This window comes from Hipposideros armiger, unplaced genomic scaffold (genome assembly GCF_001890085.2).
Source record: "Hipposideros armiger isolate ML-2016 unplaced genomic scaffold, ASM189008v1 scaffold_162, whole genome shotgun sequence".
Lineage (NCBI taxonomy): Eukaryota > Metazoa > Chordata > Mammalia > Chiroptera > Hipposideridae > Hipposideros > Hipposideros armiger.
The window spans coordinates 781,977-806,693 of record NW_017731512.1 but is presented as its reverse complement, the minus strand read 5'-3'; the positions used below and the strand labels follow the sequence as shown (position 1 = coordinate 806,693).

General features: G+C 37.6%; 1 protein-coding gene across 6 annotated transcripts in view; it reads right to left on the bottom strand.

The window, feature by feature from the left end:
- COL12A1 (collagen type XII alpha 1 chain) overlaps positions 1–24,717 on the bottom strand; it is a 114,233-nt gene that overhangs the window by 29,016 nt on the left and 60,500 nt on the right. For all 6 annotated transcript variants that reach the window (XM_019651600.1, XM_019651602.1, XM_019651599.1 and 3 more), the window contains 22 exons: positions 23,319–23,458; positions 22,913–23,045; positions 22,784–22,810; positions 22,271–22,413; positions 19,659–19,788; positions 19,098–19,237; positions 18,535–18,664; positions 17,146–17,288; positions 15,931–16,060; positions 15,115–15,257; positions 13,280–13,409; positions 11,394–11,513; positions 10,096–10,242; positions 9,233–9,349; positions 8,919–9,065; positions 8,318–8,392; positions 6,548–6,687; positions 4,441–4,564; positions 4,124–4,267; positions 2,595–2,759; positions 1,274–1,312; positions 1,039–1,177 (listed from right to left, as the gene is read on the bottom strand). In XM_019651600.1, the coding sequence (XP_019507145.1) occupies positions 1,039–1,177; positions 1,274–1,312; positions 2,595–2,759; positions 4,124–4,267; positions 4,441–4,564; positions 6,548–6,687; positions 8,318–8,392; positions 8,919–9,065; positions 9,233–9,349; positions 10,096–10,242; positions 11,394–11,513; positions 13,280–13,409; positions 15,115–15,257; positions 15,931–16,060; positions 17,146–17,288; positions 18,535–18,664; positions 19,098–19,237; positions 19,659–19,788; positions 22,271–22,413; positions 22,784–22,810; positions 22,913–23,045; positions 23,319–23,458 (2,746 nt within the window). The remainder of the gene's footprint in view (positions 1–1,038; positions 1,178–1,273; positions 1,313–2,594; positions 2,760–4,123; positions 4,268–4,440; positions 4,565–6,547; positions 6,688–8,317; positions 8,393–8,918; positions 9,066–9,232; positions 9,350–10,095; positions 10,243–11,393; positions 11,514–13,279; positions 13,410–15,114; positions 15,258–15,930; positions 16,061–17,145; positions 17,289–18,534; positions 18,665–19,097; positions 19,238–19,658; positions 19,789–22,270; positions 22,414–22,783; positions 22,811–22,912; positions 23,046–23,318; positions 23,459–24,717) is intronic.

Sequence of the window (24,717 nt, the reverse complement as noted above, 5' to 3'; positions counted from 1 at the left end):
CATATTAACTCATGTCTAACCTTGTCAATTTTTCTCCTTTCTCAGTTAATGAGTGCTATGAAAAAAACAATTGCAGTTATGCTTCTTTCAGCCATAAATTCTGACTCTTGAGAGGCTGTTGTTAGTTAAAATGTAGGTATCATGTCTTGAGATGAGTGAGAGTTAAACACTGGGTATTAAGGTTCACTGACAAACTTAAAACTGTGAACCAACATGGTTAACCATAAAAGACTTAGAAACTTAGAGTGTGGTCAAACTACAACGATATGATCTCTGCGTCCTTAAAAGAAATTAGTTTTGGTTTTAGTCTGAATTTTCCGTCAGCTTTCCCAAAGCATTTCAAATTTCAGACAGCATTTTCTGACCCTGTCCTTAGTTACTGAAAGTTTTATTTCTTCTTGTCCTTTTCTCTCTGCAAGTTGCCAAACACATATTTCTCAAGACTAAAATGTTTCATTCTAATAAATAAGAAGTACGTGTTTTGGTTGTCATACCAGGTGCAAACTTTCATGAAGTAAAACAGCGATATCTACAGCTACCCAACAGACTACCAGAGCAATCTAACCGCTGCCTGTCTGAACATGGACAAGCAAAGCTGCCACAGCCTTTCATCTTCTGGAGGTCTGAAACACTGAAAAGAATGCTGCTCTCATTCTGCACTTATTTCATCCAGTCCTCTGCACCACGGGAGAGAAATGTTCCAAATAATAAGTTGCCTTCCTGTTTAATAAACCTCCCTTAGAAAAAGCATAATGACACTATTAGCCTTGAATTCAAACGGGTCCGTAGTCCACAACACTGCAGAACAAGATGATTCTTAGGTCTGAGAAGGGCAAGGCTTGAGTCCTAGTCTCATGTGTGACCTGATAGAAGACACTTAATCCAATTATATTTAAGGAAATTAAGCTAGGCCATTCATAAGGAGTCTTCTGATCATTCTGAAATTCCAGGATTCTGAGAAGGCAGCAAAGATTCCAAGAGCCTCAGAAAAGTGTCTGACCCATAAAGAGAAAAAGAAGCTTTTGTTGTCACACTTACACTGTAGGCTGATTTACAAAGGCATTCTTCTGAAGCCTGTATGATGCGTGGCTGGGAAAAGACCCTGACTCCAAAGAGACTCCCTGTACAGATGCAAAATTCTTTTCTGTCAGGTTGTATGCTTCAAGCATCTTAAAACCTTTACATCAGAAAAGAAAAGAAAATGTTGAAATGCGGTCATTTATTTTATTGTTTAAATCCTGAAATAAATTAGCCCAAGGATATAAATGCTTACCTGGTGAGGTGTAGCCATCCAAATAAATGAGAGGACAACCTGCAATGTACAGTGTTTGTTAAGTATGATTCACCAACATGATATGCAAACATTGTACATGTACAGAAAACAGCACTGTATGTGCATCGTCATGAAATTGGTCATAAATTTATAAAACTTCCTGCATGTAGGAGAAATTAAACTATTGACCAGTATAAACAATGTTTTCTGAACATTCTCCAGCCCAGTTAGAAGTTTACAATGTTCTGGAGAACAATAAAAAATAATTAAAGTGAAAAAGAAATTCAGATTGTTTAAATAGATTAAAGAGCTTTTAACCCAGGGAATTTTAGATGTATATAAAAGCAGGAGGAGTTTGTCCCTATTCAACCGTCTTGTCTACCAAGACCCCGCGCCTCATGCTGCCTACCAAACTTCATGTAACGGTGACAGTTTGCAGAAGTTTTCACCATTGGTCCCCCAGAGCCAAGGATACCAGAGAGTGGCTTTCAGGACCATCTGAGATGGAAGGAACTACAACTGTAGTTCCCTACCCACTTTCACCAGTGCAGCTCCATTCTGAGCTTTCAGGTCAGCTTTCAGAGTAAACCACTGACATTTATCTACTACGGCCACCTCTCACCAGAGCTCTAAGTTTTTAATATAATATTTAATAGGTGAAAATAGAACACTTGTAAAGCATAACCCTGCTTAGGATTGGAAGTCTAGACAAGCCACATAACTATCTCCAAAATCTAATACCCCAAGAATCGGTGCTAATGGATAGGGAAGAGGATAAATTGACAAATAATCAATCTTTTGTCCTTCACTGTATTTTAAAAGTTGAACTTGAGATCTTGTCATAATAAGAAAAATTTACACCCCCCCAAAACAAATGGGAACCAATGAATTTCTATGGAGCACACATGCACAAGTCAGTTTTTTCATTGCTCCCTTGAAGCATGGATGTTGACAGAACAAATACCAATTGGTTACTAATAGGGAAAACCTTCATCTCACAGAAATGCTTCTGTAAATGCATTCCTAAACTGAAGATTAATTTACTTGAATGTCACAGGCATCAGGATGGTGGGAAAAGGACATACTAAAACACTTTATTTCCATACAAGGAATATATTACATCTTCAAGGCTAAAAATGGATGTCTGACAAGCACACATTTAGCATGATCTCCATAGGAACAATGATTCATCAGGTTCTCAAGTGATTTCCCAGGATCTGTTTATGCACAGACTTGGTCCCGTATAGGAGAGGGAATGACCTACTAAGTAGTTATTTTTCACAACAAGTGAGACTGTAGATCCATGTGGATCATGACTTACTTGACGTGGCAGTTTCACAAACAAATGTAATGAGGTTGTCCTCGATCTTCTCGAAAGATTCGAAGTCATCCACAATAAACACGTGGCGCTCGCTGGGTTTGCTGGCTATGTTGGCAAGCTCATTGTACTCAACATCAGCTACACCAACGACGAAGACACTGAACCCTGCAGAGCAGCATCACAGAGTGAATTCCATGACACAGCCCTTCCGGTCTTTTACTGTTTAAACAACTCAAAATGAAATCTTATCAACAACGATGCTGCATTTTCTCGGCGTATGAGGCTAGTCCTTTTAATTGATGTAAGCTCTCTTTCATGAATCTGTACTTTTTCCAGGTCTTCCTACTTTCTGGCTTATAAAATTCAGTTAATTGGATTTGCTAGAATAAAATCCTAACAATTCAAAGGTAAACATTTTAAAAGCAAAAAGACTTAACATGGTGCACAATTCCTGCCACAGGTCCACAGTCCTAACATTTTAGGCTTATGTGACTCAGAAACCAAGAATGGGCTCATTTTAAAATTTGATTATTGAAACTGAATTTCTCAATAAACTCAGGCTCAAAGGCAGCATTTTGCCCACTTTAAAATGGAATCTACAACTCCTACTGGCAATAAACTTGCCTTTATTTAGGTTAATACCAATAAAGTTTTCACTCCAAAAGCTTAATTTGACTGTTAAAAAAATAAACTGTATAAGGACTTAATTATATATAAATATGGTAACTTGAGGAGTAAGAATTCATAACCCCAAACTTAAATCAGCTAGCAGCACAAAATATGCGGAAATTTGCTCAAAGTGCATAACATAATGGCAATGATTTATAAAAAGATCAGTGCAATTCCCTATAACAAAGTACTCTGCAAGACTACAATAGATACTGCGTAGCACAGAATTCTCCCTAGAATGTGTACACCTTGGACCTTGGCTGGGGGTGGGGGACGGGGGGTAATGCAAGTACTGGAAAGAGCTAGTGTCATCTCTAATAATCCTAAATAACTAATCCAAAGGGCAGTGTTGCCTGCAGCTCTCAGGATGTTTGGTTGCCAAGATCTCCCTCAGAGACGCCTCCCTGAGGCCTGGCTCCTCCTCCTTTGCAGTGTACCTTCCAGCAGTCTGTTTGGGGCCTGCATCTGCAAGGCTGGGCTCATGTAACAGCCTCCTTATGTCTCTCCTTGCGTAGGAACAAGTACCAAGACTCACTTCTGCTATGGCCGGAAGTCTGCTCTGGGATCATCCCATCATTGCATTCTGTGGCCTTCCAGCCACTATGGGGAAACTTAGTTTGCTCTTTGACAGGCTTGAGTCACATCTTATACAAAGAATACACCATGTTGTTTTTGAGCAATTACCAACCATTCCATAATTAAATATAAACTAACATTACATGGGCATAGAGTACAGATTAAACAGGAACAAGAAAGTAAAATCAGTAATTTGGGGGTTTTTGCAATGATTCCTGAACATTTAAAACAGTTAAAATAATAAATGCAATCACTCTAGGCATCAAATTCATGCCTGGGCTTACCTGACTGCTGAATGACCATAGCTGCCTTCTTGACCTCGTCCTGTGACCGGCCATCTGTGACCACAACCAGCACCTTGGGGACATTCTTCCTCATGCCACTCTCCCAGGTCAAGACTTTTTCCTTGATAAATGTGAGAGCCTTACCTATAGAGTGTGGCATGGAACATTTTAGTGTCACCTCAGTGCAAACTATCCAAATGCCATTAGTCACACCCAACTGATAAGAATTTGAATGTTAGAGTGAGATGGTACACTCAGTTCTACCACTCCAAATGCTTGGGCAAGTGAAGATCTACGTGTACCCTGATTAACTGTACCTGTTCTTGTGTTTCCTCCTCTGTACCTAATATTCTGGAGGGCCCCAAGGGCTAGGGCCTTGTCGTTGTATGTGTTCAGTTTGAACTCAGACTTGACCTCATCACTGTACTGCACAAATGAGACCTGAAAGAAAATGTGATTTGTAGTGAGGGTAAGTCATCTCTTCTTATGTTTCAATTTTTCCGTGATTCCTCTAGTTGCAGAATGGAAAAAAGTAGTATCTCAGACCTGACAGAGTAGTATAAGTTCTTTATAGCTAGTATCATAACACTAACTAAATTAAATTCTCATTAAATTCTCTAATTTCTAATCTTCAATGAAATTGACAATAATTGATATTAAAATGTAAATACACTGTATTCATATGGTACTGTTCTCTAAAATATAGGGAGGAATAGGTAAGACTGGGGAGCAGTGAGTTTCTGGAATTAGACATGAGGACACACCATCCTGAACGCAAATGTTGACTAAGCAATTGGTTCTCAGTCAACTGCTCCTTCTCGCCAACTACATCCATTCTTTATGGTAATATAAAAATGTCGCATGTGTGATAATAATCAGCACTCATCACAAATTTAGTGGCAGTGTGATTTAGTGGAAACAGTACAGACATTGTAGTCAGGATTTACTGGACTGAAATCCTAGCTCTATCAATTAATAGCCATGTGACATTGGGCAAGTTCCAAGTATTTCTGGGCTTTGGTTTCCTCATCAGTAAAATGGAGGCAATTATACTTACTTTCTAGGGTTCTTTTAAGGACTAGTAATCATGTATACAAAGTAGCTGGCACATATAAGTTAATAAAATATGATAGCTATTTTTATTTTTTATTAGATATCTTAAATTTCTAAAAGGAAGAAAACATGACTTAGTTGTTGCCATTAAATTGAGAACATAACTAGCCTGACTTTTTACTCTTCTTGGGTTAGAACAACATCCACAGGGTTATTTGGGGATTTGAAATTTAGTATATTCCATAAAGCACTCTTCCATAAAAGAAGACATGATTTGTTTATGAAATTATTTGTGGTTTATGTCAAAATCTCTTATTTTCATAATGTCTCTAAGACGCCACAGTGAAAAAGTACAAGCTGCCAAAATAAAGAAAGTTCACCAAGAGGAATGGGGAAGGAACAAAGAGAATTCAAAAGAATAATAACACAACGCAGTCTCACCTTAAGGAGTTACGGTTTAGACAGACGAGAATTACACAAATAATGACAGCATACAGTGATACTTGCTGTAACAGTAATACAGACAAAAATCCTTCAGGAGCAAGGAGTGCCTAAAGCTATTGAGGAAGCTTCTCTAGAAAGGGTGGAATTTGAAGTGGGCTTTCAAGGTTGCAGAATCCAAGAAATAGCTAATAATAACTAATCAGGTTCTTAGAGGGGTCTAAGAAGACCCCCCGAAAAAACATAGTTTCGAGCCACTGGACGTGAGTGTTCCATTCATGCATATATTGAGATTAGTAGAGGAGATTCTCAGCTTTATAGATAGTTACAGCTAAATGATGAATTTTATTTTTGAGGCCCTTCATAGGAAGACAAACTTCTCTAAATTCCTATTCTAATAAAACAAATTCTTTTGGAGTAATTCCACAAGATCATTGGTAGTTATTTTAGGAAAACAAATGAAATACCCTTTGAGTCAAAATGACCATTCTCCTGGTCAAGGTAATATCGGCAATAGCAAGATAGAGGGGCCAGCAGGGTTCTACACAGCCACTTCAGTCACTATTCATCACTGAATCCTCTGACTTAACAGAGTGTGACAATCACAATGCATTTAATTTCCAGAACATTAGATGACCTTTTATGCATACATATTATTGTCAGAGTTTTAAGTGGGAAGTCAGCGTCAGAATCCCCTAAATTTTCCAATAGGAATATCATCTAGCCAAAGGGAATACCACGAAGAATATTTATTCTTCTGTTTATTGATCAGCTATGCCAAACTCATTCCCAAAAATACATTTGTAATGAAAATAGCAAATAAGAGTCAAAACATAATTTCTACTGAAAAGTCTTCCTACTTAAAAAGAAGAGTCTGAAGACAATAGCAAGACATGACAAGTGAACAGCCACCTATAAAACGACACTCACCTGAATTCCACCAGGATTGATTTCATCAAAGGCTCCCACAGTATTGAAGATGAACTTTACAACTTTGTTAAAATTATCATCCCCGATACTCCAGGAAGCGTCAGTCAAGAATACAATATCTGCCTTGGCCCCTTTGCACACTGGGAAGAAAAAAACAGAGGAAGCCCCAAATCTCATGTCTTCCTTCATTCAAGTGAAATTACATAACTGAGAAATGCAGCCTAACACCTCACTCCTCAAAGTGTGGTTCAGCAGCATAGCATCCCCTTCTTAGTAATGCAGAATCCTGGGCCCTACCCCACAGCTCCTGAATCAGAATCAGAAATAACAAGATGCTCACAGGGCATGAGCTCATAGGGCCCTATGAGCATCTTGTTGATTCCTATGAGCAATAAAGTGTGAGAGGCACTAGTCTAACTGGTCCTCAATTTTCGCTCTGAGATTACTTCATCTGCTTAGATCCATATGTAAATATAGGCTCTTTTCTCATGGAACTCTTCCAGTAGCTTCAAACAATAAATGGGGAACAAATCAAATGAAAAGCAATGACATCCAGAATACTTAAGAATAGCTATCAGTGAGTTTGGAGGTATATATCATTATCAAAGATTTGTTACAAAAAGGTGTCCTTTCATTTTAAATTAGGCCACTAGAATTCTATGGAGGGAATGAAGGGATGGAATAAAATCAGTATCTTTAATTTGAATCTTCAGATGTGCAGGCTGGAAAAATTTCTGTAAGTTAAACGTTAACAACATTTTAGTATTTAAAAACTTACCATGTAGAACATAGTGAACCAGAATGTAAACAGTGGACCTTGGGTAATAATGATATATCAATACAGGCTCATGGGTTGTAACAAATATGCCACTCTGGTGGGGGAGACTGTGCATGTGAGGGTGCGGGATATATATGGGAACACTATCATTTCTCCTCAATTTTGCTTTGGAACTAAAACTGTTCTAAAAAATAAAGTCTGTTAACAAAAAAAAAAACTCAACATGTTTTTAAGCCAAGATTATTTGCTAAATTTCTTTCAACAGTCTAATTTTTAAAAACCCATCATTATTTTACCCTATAATAGTACACTTTTAAGTTTTTGAGAGCCTTCTAAGGTAAAAGAAAAATACTTTTAAAATCTGAAGTGTTTTTAGTTAAACACCGGAAACAGAATGTGGGAAAAGAATAAAACCAGTAGTTAATTAATTTAAACTTAATTTGATAAAGCACAGAGAATTGCCCCAAATTACTGAGAGACTAATCTTAATAGCTCAGTGTGTCTTTTTACCAGTTCACTGAAAGTGACAATTATGTCTCAAACTTCAGTAAATAGAAATTTTTTTGCTTTGTGTCATCGAGGGCACTCCTCAGGTCAGAAGCCAGGAATTCCAAAGCCAAAGGCCCAGGGGCTAGCTTGCAAAAACAGCCAAAAAGGTTCACAGCGCCGACTGATGCCAGCAGCCCACAGAAAGAAATGCCCACCAGGGACTATGTGAGGTATCACTTTACATTAATCTCCAAAATTGAGGAAACAGAGTTCCAACTGAAGAACCAGAGTAGTTTATGACTGATTTTATTCACATCAAAAAAATGGGAGGGGGGGGCAAAGAAGAACAAATTACTGGTAACCTTTTAACCTAAAAACTCTTCAGCAAGAATAATAAATCAGAAATGCTCTCTAGCAATTATAAATGCTGTAAAAGCTGCATAAGTAAGAGAAGGCTGTAAATCCCTCTCAGCTGGATGTATTGTCAAATCAGCTGCACTTACCATCCCGGGCGGGTGGAATGGTGGGAGGAGGAGGAGGTGTGGGGGGCTCTGTAGGGGCTTCTGTTGGTTTTAAGGCTAGAATTAAAAAAATAATAATTAGAAAAACACAACAACATGTTCACATTGCATATCACAGAAAGTAAATTTTAAGAGTGATTTCAATCCTTGTTAATAAGTGAAATCTCATTGGCAGAGACATATTGGGAATTCTATTTTATCCAAATTTGGTATCATGGGAAGTCAGTCAACGTTGACTACAACTGCATCAAGCAAAGCCAAGATTCAGAGGGTGAACATAAGGCCTTCAGATAGGGTCAAATGAGTAAAAGTCACTAATACGGATGCATATCACCTCAGCTAGAGCCACATCTCCCTCCTTTAGCCTTTTCCTGAAAACAACTCTGTAACAGAGGCAACATGGATTTGCTACAGATAAAGATCCTGAACCAGCCACAGACTCCAACCTTCAAGAACCAGCCGTCATTATATCATTACTGCTGCCCCTAGACAGAAGTGCCTCCACAGGAGCCACTGAAGTCTCCCACACCCAGAGCATTCTACTCTGAAGCCTTAATGACTTTCCAGATTACTCAAAACTTACTGGTATGTTCTTTGACAGGGACACCTGGTCCCTCAAGGTTTGGTGTCTGCACAAAAACAGTGACGTCATACTCAGTGTCTGGTGAAAGGCCAGTGAAGCAGTGACTGGTTTCTGATCCACGCACTGTAATCTCTTGTCCTCTGGTTCCTGATTATGACAATAAAGGAAAATAAAACTTCAATTGTATTTAAAGACATTTTTATACATGATTTTATAAACCAAATGGCATCTTCTTAGTTGAAGTTTAAAATGTTGCTACTACACACTCGAATTTTTAGTTTTTAGTTGTTTGTTTGTTTGTTTTGCACACATACCATCTGCAGGGCTTAGTTTTAGCCTGTAGGAGGTAGCTGCCCGATGAGGTGACCATCTAACACAAAACGTATCCCACCCAATCTTGTAAGTTTTCAGATCTGTCACATTTAAATACACTACAAAATAAAGAAAGAAAGATATAGATTTACTTTGTTAATAAAAGCAAAGAAAAGCATACTTTTAATTATAACACAGTTTTAAAATTTCCACTATGGCTGAAAAAAAAATGTCTAAAATCTTGCTGTGTTTCCTTATAACAAACATACATAAAACATACGTGAAAATGGGTACAGCCAAAACAGAACTCCCTTTCTATCACTGATTTTCAAGGAATTACAATTCCATATAGTCCCTCTCAATGTACAAATGTCAACGAAATCTCATGGAAAACAATAAAAATGTTTTCTGAAAGGTTATCTGTTAAGGCCTTAAATAGTCACTAAAGCACTTGGTGACAACAAACTATCTGGGCTGAATCAGTACTCATGGCACTTCCAAGAAAAGTTTCAATTCAATCAATGTATTTAGGTAATACATGTTTTAATATCAAATGTCAAGAAAAACTACATAGCATCCCAACTCTAATTTTACAGATCATTCATGAACGACATTATAATTTCTAGAATTTTTATCTTTCAAAATTCAAAATATAATATTTCATGTGAACTAAACATACCTCATCATATATATTTTCGTATACTCAATTATATTACTTATGTATTTGTTTAGCTGGACACAAAAGGGCAACCTACTTAACGCTGAAAAAACACGCATATGTTAAGAAGAAATAAAATTAGAACAGGCTGACCTCGTACTTTGTACTACACTTTTTCTTACAACTATGCAAAAAAACACAACTCACATGTGGTGCCTTGATCTGTCAGGGGGACACTGAGTCCAGAATCATACTGAGCATAAACATTCACGTCATAGACAGTGCTGGGATTGAGATTGTGCAATGTGTATGACGTCACTTCTCCAACAAAGACTTCCATGGGCTCACTGGAACCTTTAATAACAATGACAGAAATACACAGAAATATGCTATCACTAGTCTCAAATTTTTCTTAAAGTGAAATGCCTTAACTTATACTCAACTGATAGTATGAACACCATTAATTCCAAAGACCCTTGTGCACTTGTTCGCTATAGCACATGCTGCATTATATGGTGAACACAAAACTGTAATCAGAGACTGGATTCCATACCCTCTGGTTCTCAAAGCATAGTACAGTGCCTAGAACATAGCGAGTGTGTAATCAATGTTTCTTTAATGACTAAATCAACCACATAATCAACTGTACACTCTCAAGCCTTTCCTCTAAGCCCCACTTTGCCAGCACAGTGCTCTGCACATAGTAAATGCTCAATCAAAATTATTCAGTGTGTTGTAGAGATTATACAAGAATGTCTATCTTGGACCTCATTCTGTGAGTTTAGTGACGGAAGGTCCTCAGTTACCAATGCCTCCTCTTCCTTCAACTTTTCTCTCTGTTTCTTACACAAGCTCATCTTTCCTTTCTCTTGCCCTCTCTTCTTTATTTTTTTCTAGGAAAAATTTCTAGGAAATTTCAGGAAGTTCACACTCTTCCTTCCTGAGTGCATGGAAGATGCCCTAGTAAACTTTGTACAGAGTACTTTTCATTTGTTTTGCTAAGCATATAGACAGAACATACAAACAAAGATAGCAAATAATGTAATCAAGGTGATATCCATTTAGGTGAAAATATCAATGGGAAGTTGAAAGTAAGTCTCTTATGAATAAATTAAAATGCTTATGCCAAAACTGAAATAATATCTTGACATAAGAAAGGAAAAACACAGACTTTTGTATTGATTCAATATGCATTATTTCATAATCATAATAAGACATAGGATGTCTGAACACAAACACCTTGGGTTTGTCGCAATTTTATGGACCAGGTCAAACATTTTAGTCATGCCAATTAATGAGAATGTCATCTGTACCCACAGTAACAATGATATTTTAGACCACTGACTTAAAATGATATTTCCAGAAACATTACCTCTGGTCAGAGAGGACTTCATGTTATAACTGAACTATCAGGACAATCTAATCATAGGGGATGCAACAAAGAACACCCTCGTATGCAAATAACTCTCCAAAGCATTTCTATGATGATAAAGATACTTCCTTACCCACTGGCTTATACACAATTTTATATCCAAGAACTGGAGAGGGTGAAGGATCCCAGGATACCCTGAATCGTGTATACCATTCATCAGAGATATGTATGTTCTGAGGCGGAAGTAGTCCCACTGCAAACAAATAGTGGCAAACATTACTGACCTTTCATTGACACACAGAGAGAGCACAGAACTTGATGAGTATGACTATAAGTATTGATAGTGCAACCCCATGAAAAATATCTATTAATATCCCGTAATTTCTTTATCCAGAAAACAAAAGGTATTAAAATGTTCCACAGAAAACTTAGTAGTTTTCCAAATTTAAACTGCAAATCAAATGAACTCAGGAACTGGTGCTTTCCAGAGGTGGTATGTTATATGACACAGAATGACAGAAAGTAGGAAACCTCTTAGAATGTTATAGATTACAGCATGTAAGAGCCAACAAGCAATTTAGAGAATATCTTGTCCAACTACATTATCGTATAGATAAGATATGATTTGCCTAAGACCACGCAGCTAGCTAGTGACTGAAACAAAGTTCTTTCCCAACACCACTGCGCCCTCTGCCCAATAGAACCTAGAGGAAATCCTCAAGCCTCCAGAGGTACCGCCTCCAACTCCACCCCCTGAAAATCCATGCTGTTAAGTAGCATGTTAAGTAGTTACTGAGTTAGTATTTGTACTATTACACAAATCAGGAATTCAACTTGAAATATTTTTTCACAAGAGAATCTAAAAATGGCTTTGGGCCTTCCTCGAAAATTGAATATCTAGGAAAGATTTTTGTATATGTTTTGATAAGCACAAAATTCTGAAATATGCCATTTCCCCAGAAAAGTACCAAAATACATATATTCTGAAACCTAATGGAAAGTAAAAAGTGGGAAGTTGTGAAATTAAATCATCTTGATTTTAAATTAAAATTACTCAGCTGAGTCTCCAGTGACTCAGTCCTATAGACAATAGGTATCAATAAACACAGAAATTCCTGGCCTTGACAGAGTTGCAACAGCTCTAGTCCTGTTTTTCTCTTAAGAGCTTTTGAATGTTAACTCTCCCAAATGCTCTAGTGTTGTCAAGATCATTTAAGCACAAAAAAAGTTTGGACAACTGAGCATAGTAAGGATCCTGAAATCATGTTACGTAAGCGGATTTTTGCTGAATAAAGTGGGAAAAGAGGAATGCCAATATTTACCTGTAACAGAAACCAGATCTAGAGCCTAGCACACCTTTATGCTAAAAGCAGTGGCTCTCAACCTTGGCTGTACATGAGAACATCAGCAGGTCCAGGCCACACCTCAGACCAGTTACATTAGTATATTGGTGGGTGGCACCCAGACAAAGCAATTTTTAAAGCTCCTCGGGTGATTTCAATGAGCAACCAAACTGGAGAATCTTTGCTCTAAACCATGAGAAATTGCCGCCAATGTAGGCTAGAAGAAGGGCCTGAACACTGGTAATTCTTCATAAATTACTTAGTACAATAAAAAAATTTTTTTTAAAAAATCTACATTAGTAAAGATGGAAGATAAATGCTAATCATCTGTTTATTTATGACTTAAGGTTCTATCATGACAGAGTGTTTTTTGCTGATAAATTGACTGAGTTACCACCTACAACTTTAACTGATACCACACAAACTAAAACATCATTTAGAGAATAAGCAATGGTTTTCCAAAGGAAAAATAAACAACCTCAAGCAAAGTAAAATATGCAGATTTTTTTCTCCTTTTTCTCCTCTTAGTGGACTTTTTAAAAAGACAAATTCTGTTTTAATATCATTTTGACAAAATTCAATGTCTAATAGAAATGTTAATGCAGTGCTGATGTGGTATTTGCGATGCATTGGTAAAGACAAAATTTAAAGGTTATAAAAGGGATAAGACATTTACCAGTTCTTCCATTTCCTATTAGATGGCTGCCATCTCCATCTTCATAAACAGCAATAACGGTAATTTTATATGGAGTATCAGATTGCAGGGGCTGCAGTATTACATTGTTTCTTCTTCCTGGGACTGTGGTCTGTAGGGGAAGTTAAATTATAAACTTACTATCTGCTAGAGGACTTCCAGATCAAAAGACAATATTGTTATATGTATTCCCATAAAACAGTATGTTTTCTTCATATTTTCTTTTTTGTTGCACAATGCTCATAGCAAGGCAAACTGTCTACACTGCCTGTGTGCAGCGTGGGAAAATGGTTTTAGAGTCAGACCTATCTGGGCTCAAATCTCAGATTAGCCATTTACCAGGCTAGTGACTTAGCATCTCTGAAGGAAATTGTGAGAATGAAAGGCAATTACACCTACAACACCTCAGTACACATTACCGAGTACTGCAGTGCTCAGTAGTATGTTTGTTTGCTTCATCTCTCATTGGTACATGTTACATTTTCATATATTCTTTCAACAAGCATGTACCCAAGTACTCACTGTGAGCCAGGCATGGTACGAACTACAGCGAATACATTGGTGAGGGTTTCTGCCCTCAAGAGTATCAGTTTGGCTGATACTAATTAGGTGGAAAAGATGAAAAAGAAGAAATGGAAAATACGTTTAACTAACTCCACGAAGAGTAAATGAATCAGATAGAGTTCTAAATCTCCCTTTCAACCCTAAGCTTTACTTATAATATAAACAGTGTGAATCACTTATGCCAGTGATTCCCAAAGTTAGAGTCCCTTGGTTACAAAATGGTGAATTAGTGGAAGAAATTATATCTTTCCTGTTTTCAGAAAGTGAAGGGAAAATGTATATTTGTACGTGGGAAGGCTGAACAAACACTAAAGCATGGGTTTTGCTTTGGCAAACTGAGTGTGGCAATTCAGCTTATCTCTTTTTGATTAGAAACACTAAGTGGCAGTTACATGTGTTTCTGATTAACAAAATGGAGGCTTGAATTAAAGCTTAATATATCAAGTTCAAGTAGATTAAATATTTTATAACTTAGGGATAATGAAAAGAGAATGATCAAAAAGGATGTATGTGGCAAAATGGTGCAAACCAGGCCTAACTGCTTTACAATCAACATTTTGTGTAATCTTCCACTAAACTATAACATCAATTAATCACTAAACTTTAATGAAAGTGCTGAGTTTTTCCATCCATAACGAATGGATATGCATAGTAAAAGCTATGAGAAAGCTACAAGAAAACTTGAATCTGGTTCTAGAGAGAAAAAATATGACACTCAAAAAATATGAAGCTAATATTAGAGTATATATATATATTCCAAAAACAATATGTACTGAAAAATGTTAAATTTAGAGAAAAGAGAGATCCATTAGCACTGGTGTATTTATGGAAGATCTTATAAAGAAAATAGATTGCAAGAAAGGGTAAGATTTGAAATAGTCGCCACATTTGCACATTAATTTAGATAGCTCAGGATAATCAGCCTCACCTTTCACTAGACTAAATTCCTACGGTATAATTAGGTGGTTAAAAACATGAGTGCATTGCATGAGATAAGACAGTTTTAAATTTGTCTTTGGAATAGAAGTGAGCCCCAAAGACACTGATTCTCTGTAATGTGGACAGCCATACAAGGCACATTCCAGGGGTCCCAATATCATGTCCAACAAAGTCATATAGAATGTAACTTGCACACAAGAGTCAAGGATTCAACCCTAATCCCACCACCCTCCTAAAGAAGAAGGCTTAGCTTTTTCACCCTCCAACCAGGTCAGAAATTATAAGATGCTCAAATAAATGAGAATCAGACTCACATATTCATCAATTGGGTCACCAACAGTGGGAGAATAAATGATCCTGTACTGCTGAACTGGCCCATCAGCATGGTCCCAGGCCACAGAGAGGCTATTGGTTGTCTCCCCAAAGACTCTCAGATTTCTTGGTCCACTTCGTGGTACTAAACAAATAAAATGCAATCGAGTTATTTGCCTACCTGTAAGCATGACAGACATGGAGGTGGAGGGAGGGGTATAAAAGAATTTTACTCAGGTCAGATTAAGGAAGAACTTGTAGGTGTTTCACCATTCACTAGGTTGTTTACTCCTTATGATAAAATATGCATCTTCTTTGGTTTTATGTGAAAACATAACAAGTAGAAAGAGCTACAGTTACATGTTGAACTTCCAGGGGCATAAAGCTAGGTTTGAACCTAAAGGTACAAACAAGGAAAGAAAGGGATTATTTTAACCATGAGAACCACTTCCTGTTTAATGAACAATAGAGGCCAAGCCCTCACGTTTGCAAAGTGCCCATTTGGTGAGAAGACTCACTAAAGGGCAGAAAACTGGGGGAGAAGCCTCCTTCACTTAGGTCCTGGACAAGAATACAACCCAGCGAAGTTCACTCAGCATGAAGGGTAGTCATGAATCCGAAGCTTTAGCCTGGAGTGTGAACGTGGGGGAGGCCAGACAGAAAGAACCACAATCCCAGGCCTCCCCTCACCTGCACAAAGGTGAAGAAAGCTCTCACCACCTCTCACTCACCACCCACCTCCCATTCCTCACTCGCTCAGAGAAGCCCTGCCAACTGCGTTACAAGGGAGTGGGGTGGAGAAAGGATTTCTGCCTCACGCGTTCGGCCCTGGGCGGGGCTGGGGTTCCCCTCTCCGTCTGAGTAGAGAGCCACGATGTTCACGGAATAGGGTGTGTCTGGAATCAGCCGCTCCAGGTGCACCGTGCGGGTATTTCCTGGCACCACAATCTGGAGGGGAGGAAATGCCAAATACTGCCTGATGACAACCCAAAGGCTTTCCAAGTCTTTTATTAGTCAGCATAATAACTTTGATAATAAAAGGCTGAGCCCAGACATGTCAGAAGCCAACTACTGTGCTTCCTCGTGAGATATGCCCAGCCCACACCATTAGATGCACTTTATCTTCAGAAATTTCCTCTCCAAAAAAAATAGTTCACACTTGACAGTAGCTTCAATTATCTCGCCTTTATGTGTACTGTAAAGATTCTCAAATATAACATCCAGGGCTCCTGACAGTTACCCAAGAACATCCTGAATATTAAATACACATAGAAGAGGCTTCTACAATGATGGTGGAGAGATTTTTCTATTAAAATAGGGAGCAATCCTAGGCAATGGATAAGGACAACATTGTCTGAATATGTCCTACCATACACAGGGACTTGCAAATCAATATTCTTACAGAACACAAGTATTGATCATCATTTGTTTTTCTTTGTTCATCATCATTTTATAAAGACTTGTAAATAAAGTTATTCTATAAACTTACTTTTCCTTAGGTGTTCTCATACTGTTTTTATTCAAATTAGTAATTTCTGATTACTAAATTACTAATCTACTTAAAAAACTGAAAGTACTATGAATTGAAAATAAATTGGGCTATTTCCAAGAGCCAGTGAAGGGATAATCTAAGACAGTTTCATAATAAAGACATTTGTACTTTATAACAAAAGCCCATATTGACAAAGTTTAGCAATGATTTGCATTTATTACCGGGGTTTTTAACTCATATAGACCAATTTGCATTTTCCCAAATTCATTTTTTGCTAACTAATCTTATAGTTGATACACCTGCCTTAATTTATCAAATGCAATCATTTAATCATTATACTTTGGCATGTTTGTGGTTTGCACTGTCACAGGCTCCCCAACATGGCATAAACATGAGCTTACATTCATCAGGAAATGAAGTTTCTGAGACTCGGTGCCACACCAACAATTGGCTTATTGTTCTGGGCTAGCAGCCACGGCAGGAGGCGCAGTAGAATCTACAAAATTCAATTGCTGAGCTCTAAGATGACAAAATTACTTACAGACTCTGAGGGTCTTGTGCCAGCCACAGGAGAATATACAATGCGATACTGCTGTACAGGCCCAGGGGCAGGATCCCAGCGAACATCTAGGCTGTTTGGCGTCGGATTGTACACTTGGATGTCTCTTGCCAGTCCTCTCACCACTGAGGAAGGAAAAGCCAATGCGTATTTCTTAAGTCTGTTTACACATGTTGAGCTTTTGTTATCACTTCTCCAGAATTTACACTGTGTAAAAGGATAAAATACTACCCCCTTAAACTTCTAATTGTCTACATACAAAAGCAGGTTTAAAGGCTCCAAATCCAAATTTACTCAATGTTAGCCAATTATGGCCTTTGTCTGTATGGAAGCAAACTTATTGCCAATAAAAACAAGCTAGTAAAAGTAGCAGTATGGTTAGCCATAAAGGGACAACAGTTAAGGGATTAAAAAAAAAAACTGGAAAAGAAGCTTCACTTTTCCAACATAGGTAATGGAGAGATAAAGAGGAAGAATTTTACAATGTCTGCCTTTCAAGTAAAAATAGCTATGAGCTCATCTAATTCAGTCAGCCAGTTTCAATCATTCATCCTTTCATTCATTCCTTCTTCGTTCAACAAATAGCTACTGAATGTCTTCTCTGATTAAAAATAAAAGCAAAAGGAGGGAGAAATAAGATCCTCAGTTGTTAATTAACTGCCCCAATAGGGACTTTGAAAAACAAATTAAATCCACACATTAACCCCAAACTCCAGTTTAGACGTTAACATCATCTTTCCAGGCCACTAATCTTTTACCAAAAGAAGCCATCCATAGTTGCTTCTGTTTAGCCATCAGCAAGTATATTTCTAAAGCCAAAGAAATATTTATAAGTACACACAAAAGCCTTTAAGCAATACAACAAAAAACAGTAAAACCACTGTAAACTGTTTTTCAAGATGTTAATGTCAAATGAAAGCACAGAGATTTTTTTTAATGCCAAAAAGCACTTTTTCAGAAACCAGAGAAATATGCAATCAAGCAATGTGATGAACAAATTTCAACAATTCACACTATAAAAGTGCATTTCACAACACTGTTTTCCACAAATGTATAAAGCACAAAGCAAAGCTCAGTGAATTTTTGTCAGTGAAAGAGAATAACCAAAGTGGCATTCTAATTATTGTATACACATTTATAAATCTTAAAATGATCATTTCAGAAAACAAATGTCATTATAAATTTTTTTATTCCCTATGCTAAAATAGTAGTAGTTGGTAGTGTTTGGGTGGTGAATTATGGGTAATTTTATGTTTTTAGTCTATCATTCTGAATTTTCCAAATTTTCTTTAACAATGGGCCTATAGGACCTTTAGAATGAAAAGCAAAAATTTTAATGAAAAAATTAGAGTTTTCCGCCTTCTTACTTACATGTCTTTGCAGTATCTGATGTGCGTCCTCCATCACCATCAGTATAAACAGGAACTACTGTAATAGTGTATGGGGTATCTGGCTGCAGATTCCTAAGAATGGCATAATTGGTATTCCCAGGAATTGGTACCTAAAGATTGAATAAAACATAAAGCACTTGATTTTAAAAACTTGTAAAAGAAATAATACTTCATACAATATAATACTCAAAATATTAACGCAAGACCAAGTCAAAAAGTAAGCTCTGTAATATTGGAATATAATGATGTGCCCCCACATGAATGGTTACAGTGGTTATAATGACTTCTCTAGACCCCTACACTCACCCTAGCCTTCCCCTTCAGAACTTCCTGGAATGCTTACTTCCCCCAGCCCCAACTCTCCTCAATCCCCTTATCACCCAGGCACTAAGGCTCCAATCTATTATCCACTGTCAAGTTCTATTAAATGAATATGAACTTCTTCAGCACTAAAATAAATCAGTTAACCCTTTTAGCTCTACTTTTAACTCATTTCACTACAGTTTAAACAAACATGCATTTTTCACTATAGGAAATAATTACCAGTTCCTCTGGACCACCTCCTGTTGGTGTGTAGAAGAGCTTGTACTGACGAGGATTTCCGTCTGCATGGTCCCAGCGAACATTCAAGGTACTGGTAGAAGGGTCATACACTCTTAGGTTCTTCACAGTATTCAGAGGTTCTGGAATGCACAGAAATAACACCACAGTATGATCTTAAGCAAGCACACGTGAAACACGGCTTCACTCATATCTCCCAGGAATACCAGAATACAGCAGGCACCCCATAATGGGCACCCAACAAATACTTATTGAAGTAGTGAATAAATTAAAGAATGTCTGCTGTAATCTGGTACATGTCTCATTTCTCCATGAGATATTTTTGCCCCAGAGCTTTTTTTTATCCTAAAAAGTCATAAATGTCTTTCTCCACAGAGACAGTTAACTAACTCCAAGCAAGGATATTAAAAACAATTACTACCATTTTTAAAATGCATTTTAAAAGATTAGCAAAACTCTGTGTCACCTGTGTTTCCAGATAAAGATGTGATTCTGTTCCAGCGGTAATTATTAAAGGAGCTACGGGAGTCTGGGTTCACTTACTGGTCTTGCCTCTTCCCGTCATCCGACCCCCTTCACCGTCGGGATACAGGGAGGACACAGTGATTGTGTAAGGAGTGTCGGGCTTCAGTTTCTGCAGGACCACACTGTTCTGTCGTCCTCCTATCGTGGTCTTAAGTAAAACAGGAATAAGTGTTAACCTCGTTCTCGCCATCTCACTATTAGAGAAAGCTCTTTCTGCAGGGAAGCTGTTTGAGATCCTTACCAAGGCCTGGAAACACGTACTACAGTGAAGGTTGAAAAGCTATCTATCTTCTGGTATAATTTTAAATGTGAATTATGCACCTTGGATCACAAAAAAAAAAGGACTCTAAGCCTTAAGCGGGTGACCTCAAAAAGATATTTCAACTTGCTTGCCTCCAGTGCTGTCAAATTTCATCCATAACACATTTCACAGATCTCTTCCCAAAAAGGCATTAATCATAAGGGCGCTACAAAGGAACCTGAAGATAGCAAAGAAACTTCTGACTTTTTTACAGATGTTTTTTATTTGCTTTAGAAACACATTAAAATGATTCAGCAAAAGATCTAAAGCTTTTGGTGTTCCCCCCCAAACACTGCCACTCTCACAGTATTAGCTGTGTAAACTACGTGACCAGACCCTTTGCCAGGACATAATCGGATTGGGGTTCCCAGTCATCTCCATGATACCAGCCCTGTGGTATGACGCTTTTTAAATTTCTTCTGAATATAGAGCTTTAAGCATTTTATTCATTGCTTAAGGTCATCTAGCTATCTTGTTGAAAGAAAATGTGTATGATTTGTTAACAGTTTACCAAATTCAGACGTTTATGCCATACTAATTAAAATCGCATGAAAATGGCATGTTGCCCATTAATGAGTACACATGTGGATGGCTGGATGTGCTACCACAGTCCAGATGTTTCCCACTTCCCACCCATCCTCTCAGGCAGCCTGAGTGCCAGGGGAAACCTCAGTCAATCACTGCAGCCATCCTCAATGTGAGAAAACTGAACTACAGTGGCTAATTTTAATATAGTTAAATAGTTGAGGGTATGAAAGAAAAGTATCAGGACAAGCCATTTGATACTTAACAAATCCAAAAGCATCCACTTAGTAGAATTAGCCTTATGAGTAAGCAGAGGGGTGTCTGCCTACTTCTGTCTAATGCTCCAAGGTAATTCTAGCATCAGTGATTCATCACTTTGATTATTTCTGGACTAGCATTGAAATGCAAAGATCCCTAAGAATAACAAACCTAAAGGAGTTATCAGCTAACACTTTTCAGAGGCTAATTTTATGAGACTCCATCTAATGACAACAAATAGCTGAGAGACAGTAAAAGAGATGCAGGACAGCAGTTGGAGGATCAGTATCACTAAGAAGAGAAATGTTAAGGTGAAGTTTAGTCTTTTCTATAGTTTTACCTAAACCTGGCCTGGCACAGACAAAAAGAAGACCTGCTTCTGACATTAAACTATCAATCCATCAAGTGGGTCTTATCTTATTTTATATAGAAGCCAGTTGATTACAGTTAATATTTAATTTATTATTGATAATCTATTCAACTAAAATAGACAAATTCTCAATCCAAATACACCAAACTACCTAAGTCTGGTTCTATAGAAACCGCAAAAGGCCAACTCAAAAGTCGCACCAGTGATGAGAGGGTTTCTGGTTCAGCTAAACCCACTTACTATGTACTCTCAGAGATGTTTAACCACACACCTTTAATGAGCATCCACCTATGCTAACACTTCTAAACTGGTAAGATGTATGACCAGTTTGCTGGAGCTCGGCTAGTCAGATGATAAAAGGTTAAAAACTCATATCTCTCTAAGGCTATGTGAGGAATTATAATGGACACCCTCCCCCCGCAAAAAAAAAAAAAAAAAGTCAACCTTCCCAAAAGAGGTATTTGAAATAAATCAGAAAGCATCACCCCATCTGTGTAAAAATCATGGTGCTTCCTGAGCTAGGATAATGTGTGCAGTTCTAGTCACACTTTTCATAAAAGCAAAGCTGGAGCAAGTTCAAAGACAGACAACTAAAGCAAGCAAGGTAAATGGACAAGGGCTCTGTTAAAAAAGGGAAGACTAGGAAGATACATTAGATGAAGACTGAGTTTACAGTCCTACTGTCTTTCTCAGAAACCTCTACTTGGATAAATATAAAAAGAATAAATAGCATGAATTAGGCGCCCAGATCTGAGAACACCAGATCTAGGAGATACCTTCTGTCATGCAAAAAACAAACAAACAAAAAAAAATTGAATCATGGAAGCTTAGGAAATTTTCAGCACTGATTAAGCTAGAGGGATATGGATTGAAAATCTAAATAGACTAAAAAATCTAGATATCTTCATGGATAATCCTGTTGTAATAGTTTCTTAAGGGAAATGTGGACACATTGAGACACTTGCCTGATTCTGTGAGACAACCATGAAGAGCACCTCTCGTCTCCCTTGAGGACATCTACTGAGTTTCCATCAGGGATTGAGTCAAATAATTCCATCCAATACAGTAAACCTTATCTCTCTCAAAATAATAAGCATGACTAACTAAATACTGCAGTGAAAGGATTTTGAAGAGAAAAGGATAGAATTTGTCCAATATTCTTTCAAAACCAATTACCGTTTGTTCATTGCCTTCGCCCGTTGAAGGCTGGTAAGTGATTCTGTATTTCTGCACACGCCCACTAGCAGGATCCCACTTAACAGTCAAGCTGTTAGATGTTGCATTGTACACCTGAAGGTTCCGTGGGCCGCTTTTTGGAGCTGAAAGAAGATTGTTGAGAAACAGAGTAAGAACGCGAAACAAGGCCTCCCTCCAAAATATGCACTGTTCCCAAGGAAATCAATAAAACCTATCAATACTTCTAGGTTTAGCACTGAATTTGACCCATGATAAATCACGGTCATCAAATCTTAAATGACTCTTTAACAAACAGTAGCACAGCAAAGGTTTTCAAGAAAGGCCTGTTTAAAAAAAGTCCCAATCAACACCTTACAATTTAAAAGCAGAAGGCCTTTTGCGATGAATTCTGTGGCATTTTTCATTTATTCATTCATTCATCCATTCATTCATTCATTCATTCATTCATTCATTACCTGGACATTCATATAATTCAGCAAATTAAATTCTTACCTTGTGTTGTTAAGGGTATCAAACGCACTAAAAAAAAAACAGAATTTGGGAGAATATTACTAATATAGCTATAGCTCTATTTTCAAAATTAATTTTAAAATAACAATGTCCTAAAGGATGAACACCTACGTGTGCGCTCACTGCCAATCAGGTCATCACTTTCTGACTCATCAGGATAGATGGCAGTGACGGAAACTTCATAGAGAGTGTTCGGGTTCAGGTTTTCAAACACCAAACTATTTTCATCTCCATTTAAGATGGTCTTAGGGAAATAGGAAGAAACAAACAAACCCACGCAAAATTAAGTCACCACATATATCATACACTCAATGGCAGTTTGTTGACATTATTTAGTCAGATGTTTCTCCTGCTTTGACTCATGCCATGAGCTCAAATGTCACTAGTAGGAAAGGATGCTTTTCTGGCAACAGAGTTCATATAAATTTTGAACAAGATTTTCTATAATTAAATGGGACTTTTGAAAATAAAAAGAAAAGAAAAGGAAAAAGAAAGAAAGAAAGAGAGTTAACACTACCTCCATCTTATCTGAACTTCCAGAAGGCGCCCACGTTATTCTGTAGAGAGAAACATCTGAAGCTCCATGATCCCAAGTTCCTCTGAAACTCTCTGGTGTCACTTCAGTAATCTTTAGGTTTGTTGGGGCCGGCACCGTGCCTATCGTAAGAAAAGGCAGGACTAAGTTTTTTAATGTGATCTACAAGTTTAATTTAATATAATAAACCTGGCTTGTTTTATTTTAATGGGCTTGGAAAAACTGGCTGCAAACATTGCTTAAACCAAATATCTCACCAATTCAGTTCATTTGAAAGATAGATATAACAGAGAGCTCTGAAAATAGACAGCACTGTATGGTTACAAGAGGTGATTATTATGTTTTATTAAAATGGTGATTTTTTTAAAAAGGTACCATTTAGTAATGCTCTTCTAACTCAGTGGTTCCTAATTATTTTGCATCTCAAACTTTTTGAAAATCTAATAAAAATCATGGGCTCTTTCACACAACAGTACACTAAGCAGAAACTTTGGCATATAATATCAGAAAGTGCATGAGCCTTCAATGGTCCATGAAATGTATAATCTAAGTAATCCACGCATAACCTTTTCCTATAGTCACTAACCTTAAACACAATGTGAAGCAGACTGTACTGACTCTATCCAGACAAAGGAATAACCCCAGAGTGATGATGACTGCTGAAATCCCAATTAAAACTCCCTCCATCACACAGGCACTCTAGTTAGTGTGCAGCACAAGCAGTTGGAAATGTCTGCCACCAGTTTTGAGCTTTCATGGTCAATTATTTCTCTATCTCCTGGTAACCAAAGCCAATTACACAAAACCTGGAGCCATCAGAAAGCTTTTTCTAATAATTACAATGAAAAAGGCTATTGAGATAAAGAGAGTGGTGCCACTTTCACAAGCACAACTGCCATCAAACCATCTGTTAAGGATGAACTCTGTATCTAAAAGTTATTAGGAAATCTTAAGGATTAAAAACATATATTGAAAGTATTAATTGAGTATATTAAATTACCTGCTTTCACTAGCCATTTTTTCCCTGATTTCTGTTTCTCTTTACTACATGTTACGTTTATGGAAAGCTGTAAGTCTACTCACACGTAGCAATTTTCATCTCTAACCATTATCCTTACCAGGAAAGCACTGAGGTCAAGAAGGCAACTGAAATTGCTAAGAGATATCACAGGGTGAGAAAACAGAAGTGGATACTGCCTGATGTTAAGGAGCAGGCTGTGACATGTGACAAGATGTACAGACAGTTGAGCCTCTGCTGAGGGAGTAACTGGACAGGAAAGAAAAGCTCCAGACTATAGTACTGATCCCACCACTAGCTTACCAGAAGAGGGGAGGCAAGTCATTTAAATTCTCTAGATCTGCGCTGTCCCCTATGAGAACC